This window comes from Chlamydotis macqueenii, chromosome 17 (genome assembly GCF_036417535.1).
Source record: "Chlamydotis macqueenii isolate bChlMac1 chromosome 17, bChlMac1.mat, whole genome shotgun sequence".
Classification (NCBI taxonomy): domain Eukaryota; kingdom Metazoa; phylum Chordata; class Aves; order Otidiformes; family Otididae; genus Chlamydotis; species Chlamydotis macqueenii.
The window spans coordinates 10,077,600-10,099,145 of NC_141572.1; the positions used below are offsets into that span (position 1 = coordinate 10,077,600).

Below are 21,546 nucleotides of genomic sequence, written 5' to 3' on the forward strand. Positions count from 1 at the left end.
GCCTTTTGTCCTTTCCAGGTGCTTTCGGTATGTGTTGAGGAAGACAACATAGTGAACTATGCTACGAATGTTCTCCAGAATCCTGACTTGGGACTGCGTATGGCTATACGTAGTAATTTAGCTGGGGCAGAGGAATTATTTGCCAGAAAGTTCAACACACTGTTTGCTCAAGGAAGCTACGCAGATGCTGCTAAAGTAGCTGCATCTGCACCAAAGGTAAATAAGTCCAAAGGTAAAGCTTAGAAGTCTTGGATTTGCCTTCACTTAAGGGACTGATTTACCTCACTTTTGCATTTTGGTACTTGACATTCAAAAACAAAAGTGCTGCAATACTAACTTTAGTTCTCTGCAGTTTGGTTGCTTGTTCTGACTAATACATTCTCCTGTATCCCGTGAAGGAGCATCTGCTCTACTTTTCCAGCTGTAGACTGGACTTGCTGTGGCCACTGACTTCTTGCTAGAATGTAATTGGTTTGATGATCTCCACCCTGAAGGCTGAAGAGTAGCAGGTGTTAAGCTATACACTGAAGTTTTTTGACTTATTACACATTACTTGTCTTTATCTTGTGCCTCTTCAGGGAATTCTACGTACCAGTGATACAATCAGGAAGTTCCAGAGTGTACCAGCTCAGCCTGGGCAGGCCTCTCCCCTGCTCCAGTACTTTGGAATATTGCTTGACCAGGGACAGCTGAACAAGTTTGAGTCTCTGGAGCTTTGTCGCCCTGTTCTACAGCAGGGCCGCAAGCAGCTTCTGGAGAAGTGGTTGAAAGAAGACAAGGTAGGCTCGATGATGAAATTAGCCTAGTTCTGTTGCCTTGTTACAATTGCGTGTGAACAATACTTTAGTTGATACTGCATCTCTGAATTCTTCTTCTTGACAAAATGCCACTTCTGACTTCAGCTGGAGTGCTCAGAGGAGCTGGGAGACTTGGTGAAGACAGCTGACCCAACCCTTGCACTCAGTGTCTATCTACGTGCTAATGTGCCAAACAAAGTGATTCAGTGCTTTGCTGAAACTGGTCAATTCCAGAAAATAGTGCTGTATGCCAAAAAGGTAAAGTTGTTTCTCACAAACTGCTATGCTCTGTCTTGTTTAATGTGTACATTCTTAAGCTATCTTCCATGAGATAAGTTTGATTCCTGTCACTTAAAACTGATAAGTAGGTAAGCTTAAGAAACAGTGTTTTCTTCAGTGTCATAGTGCAAATCACAGTGTATGACTAAGCTCTGAGCAGTCTCCAAAAAATTAAATTCAGAACATCTAGAATCTTATGAACTATCAGATTAATGGACTATCTCAAGCTTATCCTTAGACTTTTTTTTTTTTCCCAGATTGATTACAAAACAATTTGCCTGACGTTCACTTGTAGTTTAGGACTGATAGTGTCTTCAGACTGTTAAAAGATTTGTTCCTAGCAGTTTTCTTGCCTAGCAAGAGAAATGTCCAGGCACAAGTTCAGTTACTTCTGTGTCAATGGACAAGCAATGCTCTTATCTGAGAATTCCTGGAAGACAGAGCACAGGCATGGCAACCTCACAGTGCCTATGCTAGAGAGTGTGAAGGCTTAAAAGATGTGTAGGCCTTCCCAGACATGCATGACTGTTTCTGAAATCTCTAGGTTGGCTACACTCCAGACTGGATCTTCTTACTGAGAAGTGTGATGAGAGTCAGTCCAGAGCAAGGCCTGCAGTTCTCTCAGATGCTGGTACAGGATGAGGAGCCACTGGCTAACATTAACCAGGTGATGCCTACAACAAGAGTACTGGTCTCTTTCTAGACAGAGGTAATAGCATAGCACCATTTTGGGGACTGGTAAGGCCAGTTCAGGTCTCTAGTTGGCTTGGTTAGAAAAGTGACTAAACTGTTCTAGTCAAGTTTGGTTACCATTAAGTCTTTAGAGGCAAGTGTACTCTCAAGTTCTTGAGGAAGCTTTCTGGCTTGTTACTGTAATATTGGTAGTGAATCTGCCACGGTCTTAGTCTAAGCAGTAGAGTATTACTGTCCACTTAGAAAGCTCCTGCTGTCGACTTTGGTGGAGCATACATTAACTTCCGATGCAGAGAATTTACAAGAAGGTTAACAAATAAACCAAAATTGAGTGCTGGCTACCAGTGGCCACTTCTGGTTAAATGGGCAGAGAAATAAGACAACAATTTGCATTATTAGGTAACTGAAGCTACTTAGAAAAAGTCTTAGCTTGCAGCAACTATCTCAACAAGAAAGAAGAGATGGGATTTGCATGCTGTGTTAAAACGAAATAGAGTGGGTGAAACTTGTCTCTCTGTCTGTTTATATTGCCATGGTAGTAATCCTGTGAAAACAAAAGGAATACAGTATGCTAGGGCTGTGATAAGCTGCCTTCCTAGCCAGGCCATTAGTATATACAGATAAATATGTGTGTGTGTATATAGACCCCCTTCTCTAACTTGACCAATCTCAACAGATTGTGGATGTGTTCATGGAGAACAGTCTTATTCAGCAGTGCACGTCCTTTCTGTTGGATGCCCTGAAAAATAACCGCCCCGCAGAAGGCCACCTTCAGACTCGTCTCCTGGAAATGAATCTGATTCATGCCCCACAGGTAAGACCTTTTAATCTAGTTCCTCCAAAAAGTGAAGGAGAGAGACAGTACTAGGCTTGCACATCAATATGATGTCTGATACTGGTATCTATAAATAGTTTAGCAACATCTATGATCAAAGACTACTAATGAGTTGCTGCTGTGACTTTTCAACAACTTTTAGGCTGAGCTGCTGTAATTCTCTGACAGTCTGAATATGAAATGTAACCTTTTAGGTTGCAGATGCCATTCTTGGAAACCAAATGTTTACGCACTATGATCGTGCTCATATTGCCCAGTTGTGTGAAAAGGCCGGCTTGCTCCAGCGAGCTCTGGAACACTACACGGATCTCTATGATATTAAACGTGCTGTTGTTCATACTCACCTCTTGAATCCTGAGGTAAGTCTGTTAGAGAGAGTAAGAAAGTGAAAGCTTAAGTGAAGTGACCGCTCTTTAGCACTTCTGTAGCCGTTAAAATCCCTGCAGGTGCTATAAAATGACTTGTAGGTATAAAAGTAGCACACGTAGCTGTGATTCAAGAACACTTTTCCAGTTAATGGTTAAACCATATTCTGTACTTTTGATGGTTTAAATCTGACCTCTGTTTCCTAGGTGGGCATTTCAAATCTTACTTCCAAACTGCATTTTAGTTGTAGTTGTAAAGAGGGTGAGTATGTTTGGTCTTAGTAATATAAGACTTCTCTCTAGTAGGTGGGGTAAAACTCTGGCTAATTGACACATCTTAGAAGCGAGTCAAATACTGTGTAAGTTACTGAGTAAAACTTTCTCTTTGCAGTGGCTCGTGAACTTCTTTGGCTCTCTCTCAGTTGAAGACTCTGTGGAGTGTTTGCGTGCCATGCTGTCAGCCAACATCAGGCAAAACTTACAGCTCTGTGTGCAAGTTGCTTCTAAATACCATGAACAACTTGGTACCCAGTCTCTTGTGGAGCTTTTTGAATCTTTCAAAAGCTATGAAGGTACGGTATTAGAGGGAAGCAGCTTACTTGGAAGCACTACTTGATTGAAGCTAATAGTAAGGATTGTAGCTTTACGGGACAGTACTTGTCACATGGCTGGACCTTAGGATGCATTTATCAAAGTGAGCTCATCAGTGAGTCCTAGGGGTAGCTTTGTTCTAGGTAGTTTCTTAACCTTGTTGAGTAATGATTAGAAAGAAGGATGAAACCTGAAAGAGGGGGGAAAAAAGTCCTTCTGATTTTTCCTGCAGTTGAATGAAAGCTACTGTCTCAGCAGAGCTGAACTAAGTCACAAGCTGAAGCCTGTAACAATTTGCACTTGCTTCACTTACCCTTCTAACTGTGTTAAAAACATGTGACTCTTCCTAGGACTGTTCTATTTCTTGGGTTCCATTGTAAACTTCAGCCAGGATCCAGATGTTCACTTCAAGTACATCCAGGCAGCTTGCAAGACTGGTCAGATAAAGGAAGTGGAAAGAATCTGCCGTGAAAGTAACTGCTATAACCCAGAACGGGTGAAGAACTTTCTGAAGGTGAATATTCTGTCCAATGTATTGAACAATCTCTTGTTTTGTTTAGCAGCAGAACTACAGCCTTCTAATGGGGGGAAATGGCAACTTGAGACTTGGCTGACGTGAGTAGGAGTAGACTACTGTGTAGCCTGAATAGGAGTCTGATCCTATTCCAGACATATAATAGGTCCTTCTAGGCTATCTCTGGGAAAACAGTCCCCAATTCACCATTCCTTTTAAACTAGCCTAGACAATACAACTTGTACCAAACTCAGGAATATGTTGTTGTCTAGCAATAGGTGAATCCAGGTTGGCAGAAGGAAAGACTATGCTGAAGTATTCAGCAGGAGCTCTATTAAGCCTGTTGGCTAGACAAAAGCTGATCAAAACTGTAGTCAACCTGTACTACAGCACTTCATGTGCTTTGTGACTGGTAAAATGAGATTTTAATGCCACTTCATTTTGCATTGTTAAGTTCTTGGCCCAGCAACTGTATTCTGAACTGATACATGAATTGATAGTCATTTTGAAGCTAGGCCTAATGCGGTGCTTTATGAAGAGCCTAAATTTTAACACTCAATGGATAGATTGGCTGCATGGTATTCATAGTGGCTAACTTGGTTTTGAAGTCACTTGTCTGATGGCAGTCCTAAATTTGAATGTATTGTGACTTCTAATGCTAGGGAAACTTGGTCAAACTTCCCTGCTTTGAAAACACTTCAACAAATGGTGGTTGCTTACTTTTTTTTTTCCCTCCCCACACAAAATACAGGAGGCGAAGCTCACAGACCAGCTTCCTCTGATAATTGTCTGTGATCGATTTGACTTTGTTCATGACCTGGTGCTCTACTTATATCGCAATAACCTGCAGAAGTATATAGAGATTTATGTACAGAAGGTAAGGAGAATCCAGCTTTAAGCTCTTGCTCTTTCCTTCCTTAAAAGAAGCATAATCTTTCAGTAACTAAAGCAGAATCGGCTGTGTCTCTTATGCTCACACGTCTAGTGCAGAGTCTCTTCAATAAGCTTTTTGTCTGTTACAAAGCTGTAAGTGCAGTTTTTTCCTGGAATGTGTATACAAATGTGTTAATACCTTAAAATTCACTGCTCTAAAGCATAGTTTAAATTGTTAACTAAAACTTCCCCATGTGGAAGACTAGAGGTGGGTTATTAGTACTTCTAAAACTAATTTTACTGATGGTGGCTTATTCTAGGTGAATCCTAGCCGTATACCAGCAGTGGTTGGAGGACTTCTTGATGTGGATTGTTCTGAAGATGTCATTAAGAATTTGATCATGGTGGTTAGAGGCCAGTTCTCGACAGATGAGCTGGTGGCTGAAGTGGAGAAAAGAAATCGGTAATGAATATGCGTCTGTAGACACCAGTGTTGGACTTTGCTGACCCTGGTAGACACCCAAATTGAATTAGATACAGTTTTGCTGAATGATACAATACTAATACTGTGTTATGTTTCTTTATAGAAAAGCAGCTAAGATTTGCTAGTGTCTCTTGATTATTTGGGCCATACAGGAATGCCTGAGAGCACTGCATGATGGATAGTATGGCTCTTGAACACTTCAGTTCCTGTAGAACCAACCATGGGGTGTATTTTTGGAGTAAATCTGGATAAAGCTGTCCTGATAGTTTCATTGTAGGCACACAGCAGCTTGTGTAATTAGTTTGTATTTACCTCTAAAATGAAGAAATGGCTTTTAGTGTGAAAAGCCAGCTAATAGAACAGGAGTTTAAAGGAAAGATTACAAAATTAGTGGCATCTGCAACCTTCCCTGAAGTTAAACTGCGGATCTGGCCTCCACTCATTTAAGACTCATTAAAAATAACTGGTTGGTTTCTGTCTGCTTTTAAGTCTGATCAGCAGACTTGCTTGAAGGGAAGGCCAGGTATTAATGGGTAGCTGTCAAGCATACCTCAGTCTGACTTACAAACCTAAAATGTTTGCTTCTTCAAAGGCTTAAGTTGCTGTTGCCGTGGCTTGAATCAAGGATTCATGAAGGCTGTGAAGAACCTGCAACTCATAATGCCTTGGCCAAAATCTACATTGACAGTAATAATAATCCAGAGCGGTTCCTTCGTGAGAATCCTTACTATGACAGCCGTGTAGTTGGCAAATATTGTGAAAAGAGGGACCCTCATCTGGCCTGCGTTGCTTATGAGAGGGGGCAATGTGATCTGGAGCTCATCAAGGTTAGCAAAACTGCGTTTATAAACCTGTTAAAGAACTATTTGCTGCCTCAAGTGGAAGCCTAGCTGGCTATTTGTCTCACTTGCAGTCTCACTGAGGAGTTGAGGTAGGCAGGATTCTTCTATATGGAGACAGTAATTTTTACGTTGATAAACTCTGTACTGTATGTTTGAATTAAAATTGTATAACTCGGGTACCATTCATGTCTTTCATCCACTGATTCTGCTCAAAATTAAACTGTTTATTGGGCCCCGCCAATGAATATGCCAACTATTAAACCTCTGTTAATTTGATTTTATTTTTTGAGCCTTCAATCAGCAGAAGGCATAGGCGGTCATCTAGCCTGACTGTACAGTAGGAGGAAAAGCTTCCACAAAACTAGAACAGATGTTGTAATTTTCCCGTATTGTGATTGACCATTAGAGTTACTCTAATACTTAACTAGAAATGAGGAAAATAAATGTTAGCAGTCAAACTGCAAGGACTTATTCAGATAGCATTCCTCTTGTATCTTAGGCTTGTTGATTCCTAGAACCTCCTTCAAAAGTTTCAAGGGCAGGTGAAATTCACAGGGCTCTCCAAACATGTCCTAGTCTCAAACTGCACAGTAGAGCATAATGCCAGATTCTAGTGTTTGTGGCTGTTGAGAAAGAAAACATCCTCCTCCTACCTGTGCTTCTGCACTAGGATACGCAAAGAATGTCAGCTGTGTGGGAATAAGAACTAGTTTGTCTTGCCTTGTTTGAAAGGAAGTAGATGCTGTTCCCTGGCAAGGCCTGCTCTGTTAGAATGGTGGTATAATCTTGGCTTGCTGCTGAAAGTGGATGAGTTTACACTTGAAAGTAATACCTCCTCTGTAGCTGTAAAAAGAGGGTTGGCTACACTTGGGTTTTTTATTTCAGGATATGAAGGTGTCTCTGAGTTGTTTTGCTGGAAACTTTGCTAGGATAAGCTTTAATATTCTGGTTAACCATAAAAACCTGTCAGTACCAGTTTCTTCCTTGAACTGATGTTTTGAGCAGGTATTTCTTGTTACAGAGAAAAGATCTTCCTGTAAGAACTGCTCTTGAGGCATTGTTGCCTCCTAGAAGAGGGCTAGACTCCTGCAACTAATAGATGTACAATGTAAAGCAAAATTGTGCTACTACCGATGTGGTTACAGCAAAGTACTGGAGATTCCAAGAGCTAATTCACATACTAACAAAACACGACCTGTTGGTAGAAGATGGAATAGGCCTTCAAGTTTCTGTTCTAGTTGGTAATTGAAGCTAGTGGTACTAATAGGATCATAACTGTTTCTTGCTGCAGTACTGTAGGAGATTTCGCATTTGTTCTGTACCCTTAACACTTTAACAGAGGAATCCAAGCCACCTACTACTCTGAACACTTCTAGAGTGAAGCTAATGACACCAAATATGTAACCTACCTCTAGCTTTAAACACCAGCACCATTCCTCAGTTCACTTCTTAACACTGCCCAGGCAAGTGGCTCCCTTTCTAGATTTAAAACTAAGTTCTTCAGGCTTCTGCAGGTCTTCACTTCAAACAGAAGCAAATAGTTACTGTGAAGCCACTGTCACAGTATTTGTGTGTCGGGCAAAACCAAGAGAAGCTATAGAAATTCTGCTGGAGACCTGCTCCATGAGCCTTCCAGATCAGAGGTTGGGTAAGAACTTGTCTGTGGCATTTAGCATTGGTCAGCAATTAGTTCTAGTCAGTCTTCTAGACTGTCTGGTTCATAGCTAGCTAAATGTGTTTTGTGGTATTGACCCTTAACGTTAATACCAATATTTGTAACTCCTCCCACAGGTCTGCAATGAGAACTCACTGTTTAAGAGTGAGGCTCGCTATCTGGTGCGCAGGAAGGACCCTGAGTTATGGGCAAATGTTCTGGAAGAAAACAACCCGTTCAGGCGGCAGCTTATTGATCAGGTACAGCACAAAGCTAAACTTTCAGTACGAGGAGACCTCAGCATGTCTCAAACATTATGGAGCATTAAAGCAGCTGTCTTCCTTCACAAGGTCCTTTGAGGCCCTATCTCAACCATACAGAAACTTAAAAGAGTTTGAGTGGCAGGTGTTAATTCTCACCTTCATGGTTAGAAAATTTAGTTACCGATAAGACTTATTTCTGTCCTGTGGAGTGACCTCCTCCTAGTGAATCTGCTCCCTGTACAGACCTGAAGTGTGACTTTAGTAGCTGTATCTAGTATAGAAGTAGCTCTTTCTTGATGTCTATGACGAAATAACTCTTAAGTTTAGAAGCCTTAAATTAGTAGTTCACTGCAATAGGTGTGCAAATACCTCATTTGGGGAAAACACTTGATACCTTCCTGCCTTCAAATCCAGGTTGTCCAAACAGCTCTATCAGAGACACAGGATCCAGAAGAGGTTTCTGTAACTGTGAAAGCTTTCATGACTGCTGACCTGCCTAATGAATTAATTGAGTTATTGGAAAAAATTGTCTTGGATAATTCGGTATTCAGTGAACACAGGTAAGAGGGGAACTTTGTCTACAAGTTTAGCCTGTTGAGTGCCTTTGTTTAGGTTGTGAAGTGACCCAAGTTGTTTGTGGGCTTGTTGGTTGCAGGACCTAAGCACTCTTAAATGTGTACAATCAGGTGAAAAAAGCAGAATTTAAAGTGCTCTATGCTTTAAGAAACAGAGCTAGTTCACACTGTGCAGTTTGCAGTGATGTGTTGAGAGAAGAGAACATTGATATTGGTAAACAGTTTCTTTTTGAAGGCGAATATCAGTGCTTCTCAGTCTGGGGATGAAATGTTGTTGCTAGGGACAGCAAGTGGGTGTATTTTGTTGCATGTGCAATACATGTCACTTAAGAAGGTGTTACCATGCACTGATTATAGACTCTGCTTGCTTTTAACCAAAGGAATCTCCAAAATCTGCTGATCCTGACTGCCATTAAGGCTGACCGCACTCGTGTGATGGAATACATCAATCGGCTGGATAACTATGATGCCCCAGATATTGCAAACATTGCCATCAGTAATGAGCTATATGAAGAAGCCTTTGCTATATTCAGAAAATTTGATGTTAATACTTCAGCAATTCAGGTGAGGCATGCTTCCTGCCTGATGGTATAGAATGCTAGTGACAGAGAATGGTAAGTGTACTGTTACATTAATTCTCAAGGAGCAATTGTCACTTAAATAACTGGGACTTCAGAGTACAGTTCCCATGTGATGTGAAGTTGCAAGGACAAGTGGGTTTATGTGCAAAGAACACAAGACAAAGTAAAAACAATTACTTCAGAAGCTGATGTGGTCAAAGTAGTAAAAAAAAAATTGAGGTGTTGCCCTGCATGCTTGAGGTGTGTGCGATTGAGAGTGGTTACCTTGGAGACTCGTACTTGAAAGGTGCGGGAGAGGCAAATGCTACTAGGCATTGTCTTTAGGGCAGCATTACTGACTTCTGTAAGGCAGAGGAGAAACAGCAACAAGGCTTTTATTCTTGCTGCCTCTACTTCATTAGACAGAAACAGCTGTTCTAAAAGCAGTTAACTTCGTATTGCTTACACAGAACAGCGTATACACTTGAAGAGTTCTGTTAAAAGGACAGTATTAGAAAGCTTTGATTTTTAACTTGCAATTTCGATTTCAAACAGGTGCTGATCGAGCACATTGGCAACTTAGACCGTGCTTATGAGTTTGCAGAGAGATGTAACGAACCAGCAGTATGGAGCCAGCTAGCCAGAGCACAGCTCCAGAAGGACTTGGTGAAAGAAGCCATTGACTCCTATATAAAGGCAGATGATCCATCTGCTTACATGGAAGTTGTTCAAGCAGCTAATAGAAATGGTAAGGCAAAGCATCCTCAAACTTAAGATTGTTTGTATATGAGAGGTTATTGCATCTACATTGAGCAGCAGGTTTTCTTGAGACTTGTGAATTCTACTTCAGAGGAAGTGGGAGCAGTCAGTACATGGAATCGATGAATTAGTGAGATTCCTATCAACAAGTTTGTGTTGCTACACCAAAGGCAGACCTTCCTGTGGAGATAGTTTGGATTGTTAGCTAAAATATAGCGAAGCATAATGTATTTATGTAGCTGTATGTGGCAGAATTGCTTGCCACCTGGAAGGTAGAATAGCTGCAAGAATTTCAACCTTACATGAAGGTGACTTAGTGTTTAGCAGAGAATTCCTTAACTCAAATGCAACCATTTTAGTGTCATGCTGGAGGAGAGCCTTGAGACTACGAGTGAAAACTGTTCCTAAGGTGAATGATAACAGAGTGACTAAACAGAGGGTGTTTAATATCTATTCTCTCTTCCAGATAATTGGGAAGACCTAGTGAAGTTCTTACAGATGGCGAGGAAGAAGGCCAGAGAGTCTTATGTAGAGACAGAACTTATTTTTGCTTTGGCAAAAACAAATCGTCTGTCAGAACTGGAGGAGTTCATTAGTGGCCCTAATAATGCGCATATACAACAGGTATGTCTTGATCCACAGTTCCTGTGTATGACTTGCTTCTTAGCTGACTCCTGATTCTTGCTGTTACTCTTGTTTATCTTGGACTCCTAATCCAGGTTGGTGATCGCTGTTATGAAGAGGGGATGTACGAAGCAGCAAAACTACTCTATAACAACGTATCTAACTTTGCTCGCCTGGCATCTACTTTGGTGCACCTTGGAGAGTATCAGGCAGCAGTGGACAGTGGTCGCAAAGCCAACAGCACAAGGACTTGGAAGGAGGTGACTTAAACTTGTGGGTTTTGATAGTCAGCAGAATATGCTCTACTGTTGCTTCTCAGTGTGTGGCTTTAGAGGATAGCTGGACTCCCCTGCTCTGTCAGTATTGTGGGAATTAAAGAAGAGTTAATTCATAACTATCTACAATTAGCTCTGCTAGTAGCTTCCTAACTGTCTCTGGCTAGAGAATGTCTGTGGCTTTATAAGCTGTCCCCTTGCCTGAGATAATAAAGCTTAATTTCAAAGCAATTTAAAATCAATGGCACTGATTTTAATTCTAGAACAAGCATTACAGAAAATACTTATTTGGAACTGTATGTGAGCCTCAAATGTGGTAAAGCTTTGCTAATTAACTTTCCCTTTTTAATATAAGGAGATAAGTAAGCATTGTAGTAATGCCCTGTTAACTGACTTTTTGCTAACTCTCATTGCAGGTATGCTTTGCCTGTGTGGATGGAAAAGAATTCCGGTTGGCACAGATCTGTGGTTTACACATCGTCATCCATGCTGATGAACTTGAAGAGCTGATTAGTTATTATCAGGTTAGATCCCTGTTAAGATCCTAGAAGACTTCAGACAGCATACTTTTATCTGTGACCATTTTATTAGCAGATACAACCTGGTATCCTGTGGGGCTGATCTTTAATTCTTCATTCATCTCCATTTCCTAATAGCTGCATGCATATTTTTCTGTAGCAAATGGAAGGGTGATTGTTTTCACTGTCCCTTCGATAGTTCTGTTGCCTCACTGGCATCATGTCTTACAAATCTAAGCACTCTCATTGTGAGAGAAAAACAAAGCATGTTGAGTTTAAGTACATATGCGTTTTAGCAAGCTTTAAGTGCCTCTTAGTCATGAATTTACAATTAATCTTTATTTTCCTAACATCCAGGATCGTGGCTACTTTGAAGAACTGATTGCCCTTTTAGAAGCTGCTTTGGGCCTAGAACGTGCTCACATGGGAATGTTTACTGAACTCGCCATCTTATACTCCAAATTCAAGCCTCAGAAAATGAGGGAACATCTGGAGCTCTTCTGGTCTAGAGTTAATATTCCAAAGGTATGTGGTAAGGTAGCTACACTGCAAGTGAAGGTGGGAAGCTGTCAGTGAATCAAACTGATTTTTTTTTTTTTTTTTTTTTTCAGGTGCTCAGAGCTGCAGAACAGGCTCATCTCTGGGCAGAACTTGTATTCCTCTATGACAAATATGAGGAGTATGACAATGCAATAATTACTATGATGAATCATCCCACTGATGCCTGGAAAGAAGGGCAGTTTAAAGACATAATTGCCAAGGTAACTAGTTAAATGAATCCAAGTGCTGAAAGTTTCCTTCAGAGCAGAGAGAAAAATGCACAACAGAATCACTGTTTAGAAAATGAGTTTGCTTAATCTACTATGCAGTTTTCCTGTTGTATTTGAAACAACTTCCAATCAGTTTAGCACAAGAATTAATCTAATCTTATACTCTTTTTTCGCTGTGCAGCGCATTCTGAGTGGCAGCAGCTAGCACAGAATGTTTTCAGAGACTGCTCTGGATTATAGGTCACAAGCAAGAGGCATAACCTCCTTAATAGTTCTGAGCTGAGTGCTGTCTTATTCTGAGGCTGTAACTGTTCTTGAAAGATCTCTGCAAATGTTTCCAGCTGTTTCAGTGTGAAAATGGGGGTGGGCAGTCCCACAAATGCAGCAGGGAATAGTGAATTGATTAATAGTTTAGACAATATTTGAGACTGTGAATGTATTCCTGGTCTTAGGGGTTTCAAGGTAAAAACTTAAAAGACTGCTTAAGGCTACAGCCTTTACTAGCTTTAGGAGTTCAGCAAATGGTCACATCGACTGTTGTGGGCTACCTGTGCCAGGCTGTCTTAACTGTGGATGGATTAGAAATGGTGTTTACTACCCCTGGTGGCTTCACTATCTGGAAGCAGATGGTACAAGAAGCAGTCATAAAATTAAACAAGAGTTCTGCATGTAAGTATAACACTTCTGGCCTCTAGAAAGAAACCTTACCTTCTATTTCAGAGTCAGATAAACTTTGTGCTAAGTGTCTGAACTAAACGCCTTGGGCTTAATTGTACTTGCAGTACTAACTAATGTCTAACCATGCAGGTGGCCAATGTGGAGCTGTACTACAAAGCCTTACAGTTCTACTTAGATTACAAACCGCTGCTGATCAATGATCTCCTGCTTGTATTATCTCCACGACTGGATCACACTAGGACAGTCAATTTTTTCTCAAAGGTGAGTTTGGGAGATGGTGGATGGACAAGAAATCCTCTCACTCAAGATAAGACGCTCCAGTCCATAGCTGGAAGAAAGGGTTGACATCTCTCGGGTAGCTTTGCCTCCAGTATAAAGGACTGAGAAGCAGGCCAATCCTGGCTTGGTACGGGAAACACTGTAAGAGTTAGCACAACTGGCCTAGGAGGCTGTTTCGGTTTTGCTTCTGACAGTTCAAGATGCTTTATCTGAAGGGTCCTGACAGTAAGCACAAACTCTTGTTATTACGAGTGGGAACCTGTTTCAGAAGTATGAAGTGTCAGAATGAGTGTCCTTAATCTTGTGTTGGAAAATCTTAATTCCAGGTTAATCAGCTACTTCTAGTAAAGCCTTATCTGCGTTCAGTCCAGAACCACAACAACAAAGGAGTTAATGAAGCTCTAAACAACCTTTTAACAGAGGAGGAAGATTACCAGGTGAGCCCCATGAAAGAGATGGTTAGGCCTGAGGGATACTCCTCTTTCTCCAACAAAGACACCATCATTTTGTTGTTCTCCAGCTGACAAAGAGTAAGACAACTTCTGTAATGCAATGGTACTGGGGATGGAATCAGGCTTTCTGCATGCAGGAGTCTTGAGACACTGTGGTGACTTGCAAACAAAGCAGATGCCACAGTTTTTTTTTTCTCAGAACAAACTTGACGAAGGTCAATATCATCTGTGTGCTCTACTGGGCAACACTTCTGTAAACAGATTTGCTTCTGGCCTTGTCGGCTGCTCTTTAAGGTAACTAGATTTTTGTTCTGTCAAGTGAAGTCAGTATGACCAAGTTAGCATCTTGCTTTGTTAAAAATCATCTTTTGGAGAGATGCATGAAATACACAGGGTAAACAAGCTGTAGCTATAGTACCAACAACCAGCTGGCGGAACTCACACTTGTGCATCATGCTTAGATGCTTCTCTACTGTAATTCTCGCCTACTACCATCTAGAAGCGTAGGTAATAATTCTCTCTCAAACAGGGTTTGAGAGCTTCCATTGATGCCTATGACAACTTTGATAATATAACGTTGGCTCAGCGTCTGGAAAAGCATGAACTAATTGAATTTAGGCGTATCGCAGCGTACTTGTATAAGGGTAACAACCGCTGGAAACAGAGTGTGGAGCTATGTAAGAAAGACCGTCTGTATAAGGTGAGTTAATGCAACCTTTCCCCCTGACTGCCAAAAAAAAGTCTGAGCTGTGAAGCGTGGATCTCCTGAATACTGAATTTGTTTCATTAGTTTCAAATCTAGAGTTCTAATTAGTCTTAGCCCTTCACTTGAAGTTTAAGGAAAGACTCTTAGAGCAGATGTGTTTGCAATTTCAAATGCGTATCTTAAATCTAATTTCATAAGGTTATCCTGTACTCTGAGAGCTATCTATATCAATTGATGGCATCTGTAGAGTTTTCCATATCATTACAGAACATCCCCCATAAAATTGAAGACTTATGCCCTTGTAAGGGTGCAAATGCAACATTCTTACAGTGGTGTAGTCTTCAAGCCTGTAGTGAGTTCATGTGGGCCTGTTTTGTCTACTCTAGGTGAGCTGGCAAATAGTCCTCTAGCTTGCCACGTAGCAAGCAGTTGATGCTATAATCTCTTCTGCTCTGTAGTAACCATTAGATACTAATGGTGAGGTAGGTGGGTTACCAGAAAGCAAAGAAGATAATCTACAAAACTAAGCAAAGTCTCATCAGGTCACTTCAAACACTTAAGGAAAGCCTGTTGGATAGTGCTAATACAAGTATCTGGGTTGCCTCAAAATCAGAGGACTTAATGGAGTGTATGGGCTGTAGCTTGGCTCCTACAGAATATGCCTGGTGTTGTTAAAGACTAAATTCATGGTATGCCACATACCTGGCTTATCTAGTTAGCAATAACATGCACATAAGGTGTAGAGCAAGATGCTGACAGGCAAGGGTCAAGCTTAACTGTTATTCTTTTCTGTAGGATGCTATGCAGTATGCTGCGGAGTCCAAAGATGCAGAACTAGCTGAGAAGCTGCTTCAGTGGTTCCTGGAAGAAGGCAAGCAGGAGTGCTTTGCAGCCTGCCTTTTCACGTGTTACGACTTGCTGCACCCAGATGTAGTCCTTGAGTTGGCATGGAGGCATAACATCATGGACTTTGCAATGCCTTATTTCATCCAAGTGATGAGAGAGTACCTTACCAAAGTGAGTATTGCATAGGCTGAAAAGTTAAGACTTGTAGTCTGCCAGGTGATTAGCATTATGCAAACCAAGGCTCTTTGCATGTATTTGTAATATTGTTCCTCATAGACTTAAGTCTTCTCTCAAGTTCTGTGTGTTTAATCACTTCAGGCTAGCTAGGAAAACTTATAAGTAGATACCTTGGGGCTTGAAAGAGCTCTAACTCTTGCTTTTAACAGTGGATATGAGCAACTGTGCTTTTTTAGAGCAACTCCATAGTTGATGAAGCTGAAAACTTGGTAAGGACAACATGTATCACTCTTCACTTTGTGTAACTATGAAAGTACTCTGTTTTCTTGTTACAGAGAGTGTAGCTTTTGAGTAATAGTACACGCTATTCCTACATCAGTCATAAGAGTAGACTGCTGAAGATTATTTTTTTAAAAATGGAAAACAGAACTTTAGATGTGTAGTCTGGCTGTACAATACTAATACCAATAGCTAGTTCTGAAATGAGAGAGAAGAGACTCTAATCATGTGTAGTCCTGAAGTGCTTGCCTCAAACAGTTCTAAGGTACTAAGCAAATTCCTTGAAGGCTCTAGGGTTGCATAGGACATCACAGTAAAGAACGTCATTAAAATAAGTAATCTAGAAGTGACTGTTTCAGGTTGCCTCTAATCAGTCATGTTAAGTGTTCCCCTCTGAATTTTCTTGCAGGTTGATGGGCTGTTCTATAAGGTGACACTCTGATTTCAAACTCTTTGTGTTCATTTGTGTCCCTCAATATCCTAGGATTCTTTTACAGGAATGTAGCTGTAGCTTCTGCCGGAAGAGCAGTGTAATTTAGCTCTAACTCATTTCCTGTTCACTTTCTAATGCTAAAAGGATAACTCTTCACCAGCAACTTGAAAATCCAACCAGACTCTGCTCCTGTTCGTGGGAAACAGAAGCGAGTGATTGAGGATGACTTGAATGGGCTTCTGTTCACTGTATTACAAATACCTTGTGGCAGGGAGGATGCTGTTCATAAGTAAACAAAAGCAGTTGCCACATAACAGGATGTGTTCTAAGTGCAAATTGCTTGTTATGCTGTAAATTACTGAAGTGTGCAATATTTGAGGCTTGATATGTTTGAATAGTAGCATAAAGCTTCTATAAACTTCTTGCCTGTTAGTATGATGAAAGTACTTGCACAGAAACTCCTCCTCCTAGTACTCCGCTGAGGAGAAACTTGCCACACAAGTTTGCCTGTACTCTTCTGTGTGAGGTTTAGGTTTGAGATCGTGATTTTTAAACTGCTGGTTGGATTTACAAGTAATCACATGTACTAAATACGGGATAACTTGCCAGAAGGAAAATCTGCATGGTGAAAGTGGCTTACAGTGGAACTAATTTAGTCTGTTGAATTAACTGCCAAACATGGAATTAGAGAATGGGCTTTATAAATGTGGTATGTCTAAAATTGTCATGTAACTAACTTCAAAAGTACAGAGGAATAGATTAGTTTATCAGGGTATGTATGTCTTCCAGAACTTATCTTTTTGTGCATCGGAAGGTGTTAAAGCACAGAGCCTGTATCCCAGAAGGGGCCAGGCACACAAAGTATGGTGACAGTCATTTGAAAACCTTTTGAACAACTTTACTTCTAGGCAGCAAAGCAAACAGATGTTTAGGCTTTCCTGGTGAGCTGCTGTGGTCCCTTGTTCAGGATGTTTCCTCTCGGCATGCTTGCTGTTTCTCCAACAGAGGGAGTAACTGCACTTCTGTTCGAAGTTCCTTCATGCTTTAGGGGCAGTAAAGAGGAAAGTCTCATCAAAGAGAGTGGGAATCCCAGGCTGTAAGCAGAGCAATATAACTAGTTTGCAACTGGTAGTTCTCAGTTGCTTTGATCCACAGTAATATATATAGCATTTGTAATGCCAGTATTTAGTGTTATCCTGAAGAGCTATTAGGCTGACAGCTATAAATGAACTGTTTAAAGACCTATTGCCGCTCAAGTTTTGAAGTTTGCAATTCAAATTACGAAAGTCCAGGAAACTGTTAAACACCAGGTCTAGATAACATCTCTAAGTATAATAGAGACCCCTCCTCCGGCACTTCTCAGACCAGATATGATTCTTGCAGTGGGGAAGATGAGGAGCAGCTGAAATACAGCATTGGGCTAAATGTAGGTTTGCCCAGGATGTTAGTACTGCCTGTATCTGGATGTGAAGCTGTGTGGGTATGGGTTATCTTATGCCTTGCAGTTTTCAGTCTCAATGGTTCTCTTATGGAACTTGTTAAACCTGAGAGAAGGAAGGTACTGTTGCCTTCTCAGATTACTCCCCTGATCTCCAATTCAAAGTTGTGTTCAGGGCTCCTGAACTTTCCTGAACTTGTGAGAGCGTAGCACTTTCACAAAGGTGTTTAGCATGAGCAGACCTTTATTTGGCACATTAGGGTCTGTATAAAGCTGGTACTACTAGACTGCTTTCCATGATGGTTCTAGAGTTTCCTCTAAAAGGAGCCGATGTGAATACTAATACAGTTAAACCAGTACTCTGCAGCCCAGGTTAGGCTGTAGTCCTAGATAAGGTCAAACTTCATGGGTCTGGAATATTTGCAAATAATCTGGATGCTCTTATTGAAGGGGAGAGGGATTGCAGGTTTATAAGTGTAGCTTAGGTCCATTTGAGATGATGCTTGGAACTACAATCTCACGGGCTTGTTTTCTGGGTCATAGAGTTAACAGTGACTAGAACAGGGCCCCAAAAAGTGCTTCACTTGAAGGTAGCTATGATCTCAGCTGCATTTGGTAGCTATTGTTTATTGCAATAAACCTAAAGCAATTGGGAAGGCAGGTTTACCACATAGCTGGCTGGGAACATGCAGACTTCTGTAGTCTCCAACTCAGACTACTAAAAGGAACACTTGATAGCTAAGGTTCCAGGCATGAAAAGCCTCACACAATGGTGCAGTTCATAAGCAAGGCCTTCATACATCTCCTGTTCACTTCAATGTAGGTGGATAAACTTGATGCTTCTGAGAGCCTAAGAAAAGAAGAGGAACAAGTAACTGAACCCACTCCAATAGTATTTGGTAGGTGAAAGACTTGGTTTTAATTGATTACCTATTGCCACTCTGGTCTCTCTCTGTGGAGGTAACTTAAATGACTGCCTCCAGTCAAAGTGAACTGGTTTCAACTAGATAGTACAATGGTTGTCTCTGCTAGATGAACTGTGTAAATTGTTTAAGTGACATCTCGCAGTACTTTTACTCTTCAGGTAAAGTACTGCTCCTCTTACATAACTCAGAACTCTAGTTTAGGTCTAGTCTTTCGGTATGGTAACAGGACAGGGAATACCAAGGTGTGTGTACAACCCCCAGAATAACTTAACAGAGCATGCAAATTCCTCCTGTTATTCCTGTCTAAGAGGAATGTGTCTGCCTTCTGATTTTCCAAGTAGAAAGGCAGACTGGCTTTCTAGCTCACCCATTTTAAGACACAAGCAGCCAAAAAACCATGGCTGTCCTCAAGCGTGCTGCTATTTTAGAAGCCCTTCTGAAGAGGCATTCTGCTAACAAGCACCTAGAAGTGGCTGGTAAGGGAAGGATATGACTGGTTCACTGTCTGATGTAAATGTTAACCTGAATTTAACATATGCATGAGGCATGTGTGCTCCTAGTGATGAAGACAAATCTTTCAAGGTATGTTCAGGCCTTTTGCAGCACTCTCCAGACTGTGAGACCTAACAGACCTAACTATTTGCTTGAATTGCTTTACTTTTCAGTTCTGACCATGCATGGGTTAAATAGTATCAATTTGTTTGGCTTTCAGTATGGTCTCTTCAAAACAAGCTGGGTTTATCATGCCCTCACAATCAGCTGGTACTCACCTTCCCTCAGAGTCCTGCCTTGCTTTTGTAGTTTTCCAATAGCAAGAGCAGATGGCTTAGGTGCCCACTCTGTGGTACATGTTGAGTAATAGTGTGACTTGCTAGTGTATGCTTGCACGGTGGTTGGTTTTTAGCTTAAGCCTCGTGATCCTGCCCCATAGTACAGCTAGCATTAGGGAAGCTTGGGTTCTTAAACTAACTGTCTCTTTCTTGTGCTTTTCTAGGCCAGCAGTTGATGTTAACAGCAGGCCCCAGTGCAGTACCTCCCCAGGCAAACTTCCCATATGGATACACGGCACCAGGATTCACCCAGCCGCCTGTTTATGGTTTCAATATGTAACTAGCTCTCTGACAGACCTTCATTCTCTCTGTTCTCTTCCTTCCCGTCCCTTTTTAACTTCTCCAAGAAGTGTACAATGGTCCTAAAGGCACAGATGACCTTCTGTTGGCTGAACACACTTGCTGCCTGGCTCAGTGAGGAGACTTCAACAGGATGCCTGTTACTGTTATTTATTGATTATTGTCCGGTTACATTTCAACCTCTGAAAGGCAGCTTTTGTTGATGACATTGTGAGACTCTTGTCTGAAGTTAAGGCACTATTTCACTAACTCATATAGCAATAACTGCTTGAGGCCAGGAGGAAGAGAGCATATTTTTCTTTCTTTTGCAAAGCCCATTGAAGGCAGCTGGGAAATTGCCTGGCACCAAGTTGTTAAAGCTTTAGCTGAAGCTACTGAAGTAGCAGGGTTGTTAACAACTCAGTGAAGCATCTCGTTAATAATGAATTGTTGAGAGCTTGTGTACATCTGACGACCCCATTTGATTTGCAGTCTTATGTGCAAAAGAAAATGGGCTTTCTAATATTTGTGCTCTGAATGTTTAGAGGAATATTGGGGAAAGTTTCCTTTTCTGGACAATAATGCTATTGGGGTTCAATGCTGTTGGAGTCTGTTCTATATTTTCTGGAGTAGATCTGAGACTTGAAGAAAATAAATCTTCTCATGCCAGAGAGCAAACACTTCCCAGATCCTTTTTGTTTAACAAGAAGACAGCATGTTACTTGACGTTAAATGGTACTAAAGGAAACCTCAGCTATGTGTGGCAAGTGAATTACAGGAGTGTGCATGGGCTGCCAAAGTACTAGAGATGTAAGAGCACAGTGTCAGGGTTAGGGAGGGGGACGCACTGTTAAAATACTGAGGCAGTAGGGAGGGCCATAATCCTGACTTTTATTTGCACCTTTAAATGATTCTGGCATTGGCTTCCTGCCACACTATGCTTTGACCCTGTCTGGTGGGCAGAGTCAGCACCACCTGAGTGAACAGGGTGCAGGGATTCAGTTCTGCTATGCTGCAGTAGTATCAATGGTGTGTCCATCACCACCTCTTTCTTTGAGAATGCCAACAGGGATGTATTATTACTTTGTGCCACTCTTCAAATACATGTATCATTAACGTTTTATGTACTTAGATAACAATGTATAATTTATGGTTATGAATCTTGTGCTAATCTTGAATATTATGAAAGTCCAACTATAAATGTAAAACTGCAGTATCCGCTGTGTGGTTCTAGTCTTCGTATCTTGGGAGTGGGGACTGGTTAGTAATACACTACCACTAATAGCATCAGGTTTCTTAATCTGACAGCTGAGGATGCCGGGGAGGAAAAGGGATGCTTGTGCCGAAGCACCTAACGTGAGTGTCTTGGCAGTTAACCTGAAAGGGAGTTGCGGTCCCTTCACTGGACACATCAGCACACTTTGTCATGTGCAGAGGTCATGGTGCAGGAGGCAGTCACATGCTTACATGACTTCATTTCACAGGACTGGAAAAACTTTTGTCCTGTGCTGGGGGAGATGCTGCAGTTAGTGTCTTCTCCACTAAAATACATTAGCTTGCCACTACTGCTGCTATATTACACCTTTTCATATTGAATTATACTTGAACAGGGCAAAACATCTTTAAATGCCAACCGGTACAGAGTGACAGGGTTGTGAAATCAGTAACAGCACACTGCTTTGGCACAGTTTGAACTAGTGTATTGTCTCCTTTGGTCACTGCACTGCAATAGCAATGGCAAAGATGTGCAGTGCCCAGCTTCCTGATACGGGCCGGAGTGCTCCAAGTGTTGATGTAAGGTACTAACCTCAGTTTTGTACTGATCAGCACTCAGCGGCTCAGCTTGAAATACTGAGCAGCTAATGAACTCAAGCAAATCTGGACTCTGTCCAGACTTATTCCTAGCAAGAATTAGCCAGGTAGCATGCCATTTTTCAGACAAATGGTACTTA

At 41.3% G+C, this 21,546-nt stretch overlaps 1 protein-coding gene across 4 annotated transcripts in view; it reads left to right on the plus strand.

Moving 5' to 3' along the window:
- CLTCL1 (clathrin heavy chain like 1) overlaps positions 1-20,810 on the plus strand; it is a 36,861-nt gene extending 16,051 nt beyond the window's left edge. Inside the window, exons 7-34 of one of the 4 annotated variants that reach the window (XR_015260400.1) lie at positions 19-216; positions 579-779; positions 903-1,055; positions 1,621-1,743; positions 2,446-2,583; positions 2,799-2,963; positions 3,361-3,541; positions 3,911-4,074; positions 4,826-4,951; positions 5,268-5,410; positions 6,024-6,258; positions 8,065-8,187; positions 8,605-8,750; positions 9,146-9,329; positions 9,881-10,073; positions 10,551-10,708; positions 10,804-10,968; positions 11,400-11,507; positions 11,859-12,026; positions 12,113-12,262; positions 13,079-13,210; positions 13,555-13,665; positions 14,210-14,380; positions 15,182-15,403; positions 16,098-16,118; positions 18,383-18,458; positions 18,827-18,961; positions 19,480-20,810. Coding sequence is in view for 3 of the 4 variants with exons in the window: in XM_086761285.1 (XP_086617411.1) it covers positions 19-216; positions 579-779; positions 903-1,055; positions 1,621-1,743; positions 2,446-2,583; positions 2,799-2,963; positions 3,361-3,541; positions 3,911-4,074; positions 4,826-4,951; positions 5,268-5,410; positions 6,024-6,258; positions 8,065-8,187; positions 8,605-8,750; positions 9,146-9,329; positions 9,881-10,073; positions 10,551-10,708; positions 10,804-10,968; positions 11,400-11,507; positions 11,859-12,026; positions 12,113-12,262; positions 13,079-13,210; positions 13,555-13,665; positions 14,210-14,380; positions 15,182-15,403; positions 16,098-16,118; positions 18,383-18,458; positions 19,480-19,595 (4,071 nt within the window). In the remaining variant the exon portion in view is untranslated. The remainder of the gene's footprint in view (positions 1-18; positions 217-578; positions 780-902; positions 1,056-1,620; positions 1,744-2,445; positions 2,584-2,798; positions 2,964-3,360; positions 3,542-3,910; positions 4,075-4,825; positions 4,952-5,267; positions 5,411-6,023; positions 6,259-8,064; positions 8,188-8,604; positions 8,751-9,145; positions 9,330-9,880; positions 10,074-10,550; positions 10,709-10,803; positions 10,969-11,399; positions 11,508-11,858; positions 12,027-12,112; positions 12,263-13,078; positions 13,211-13,554; positions 13,666-14,209; positions 14,381-15,181; positions 15,404-16,097; positions 16,119-18,382; positions 18,459-18,826; positions 18,962-19,479) is intronic. The other 3 variants (XM_086761285.1, XM_086761288.1, XM_086761286.1) reach the window with 3 other exon arrangements.
- Positions 20,811-21,546: the final 736 nt, after the last annotated feature.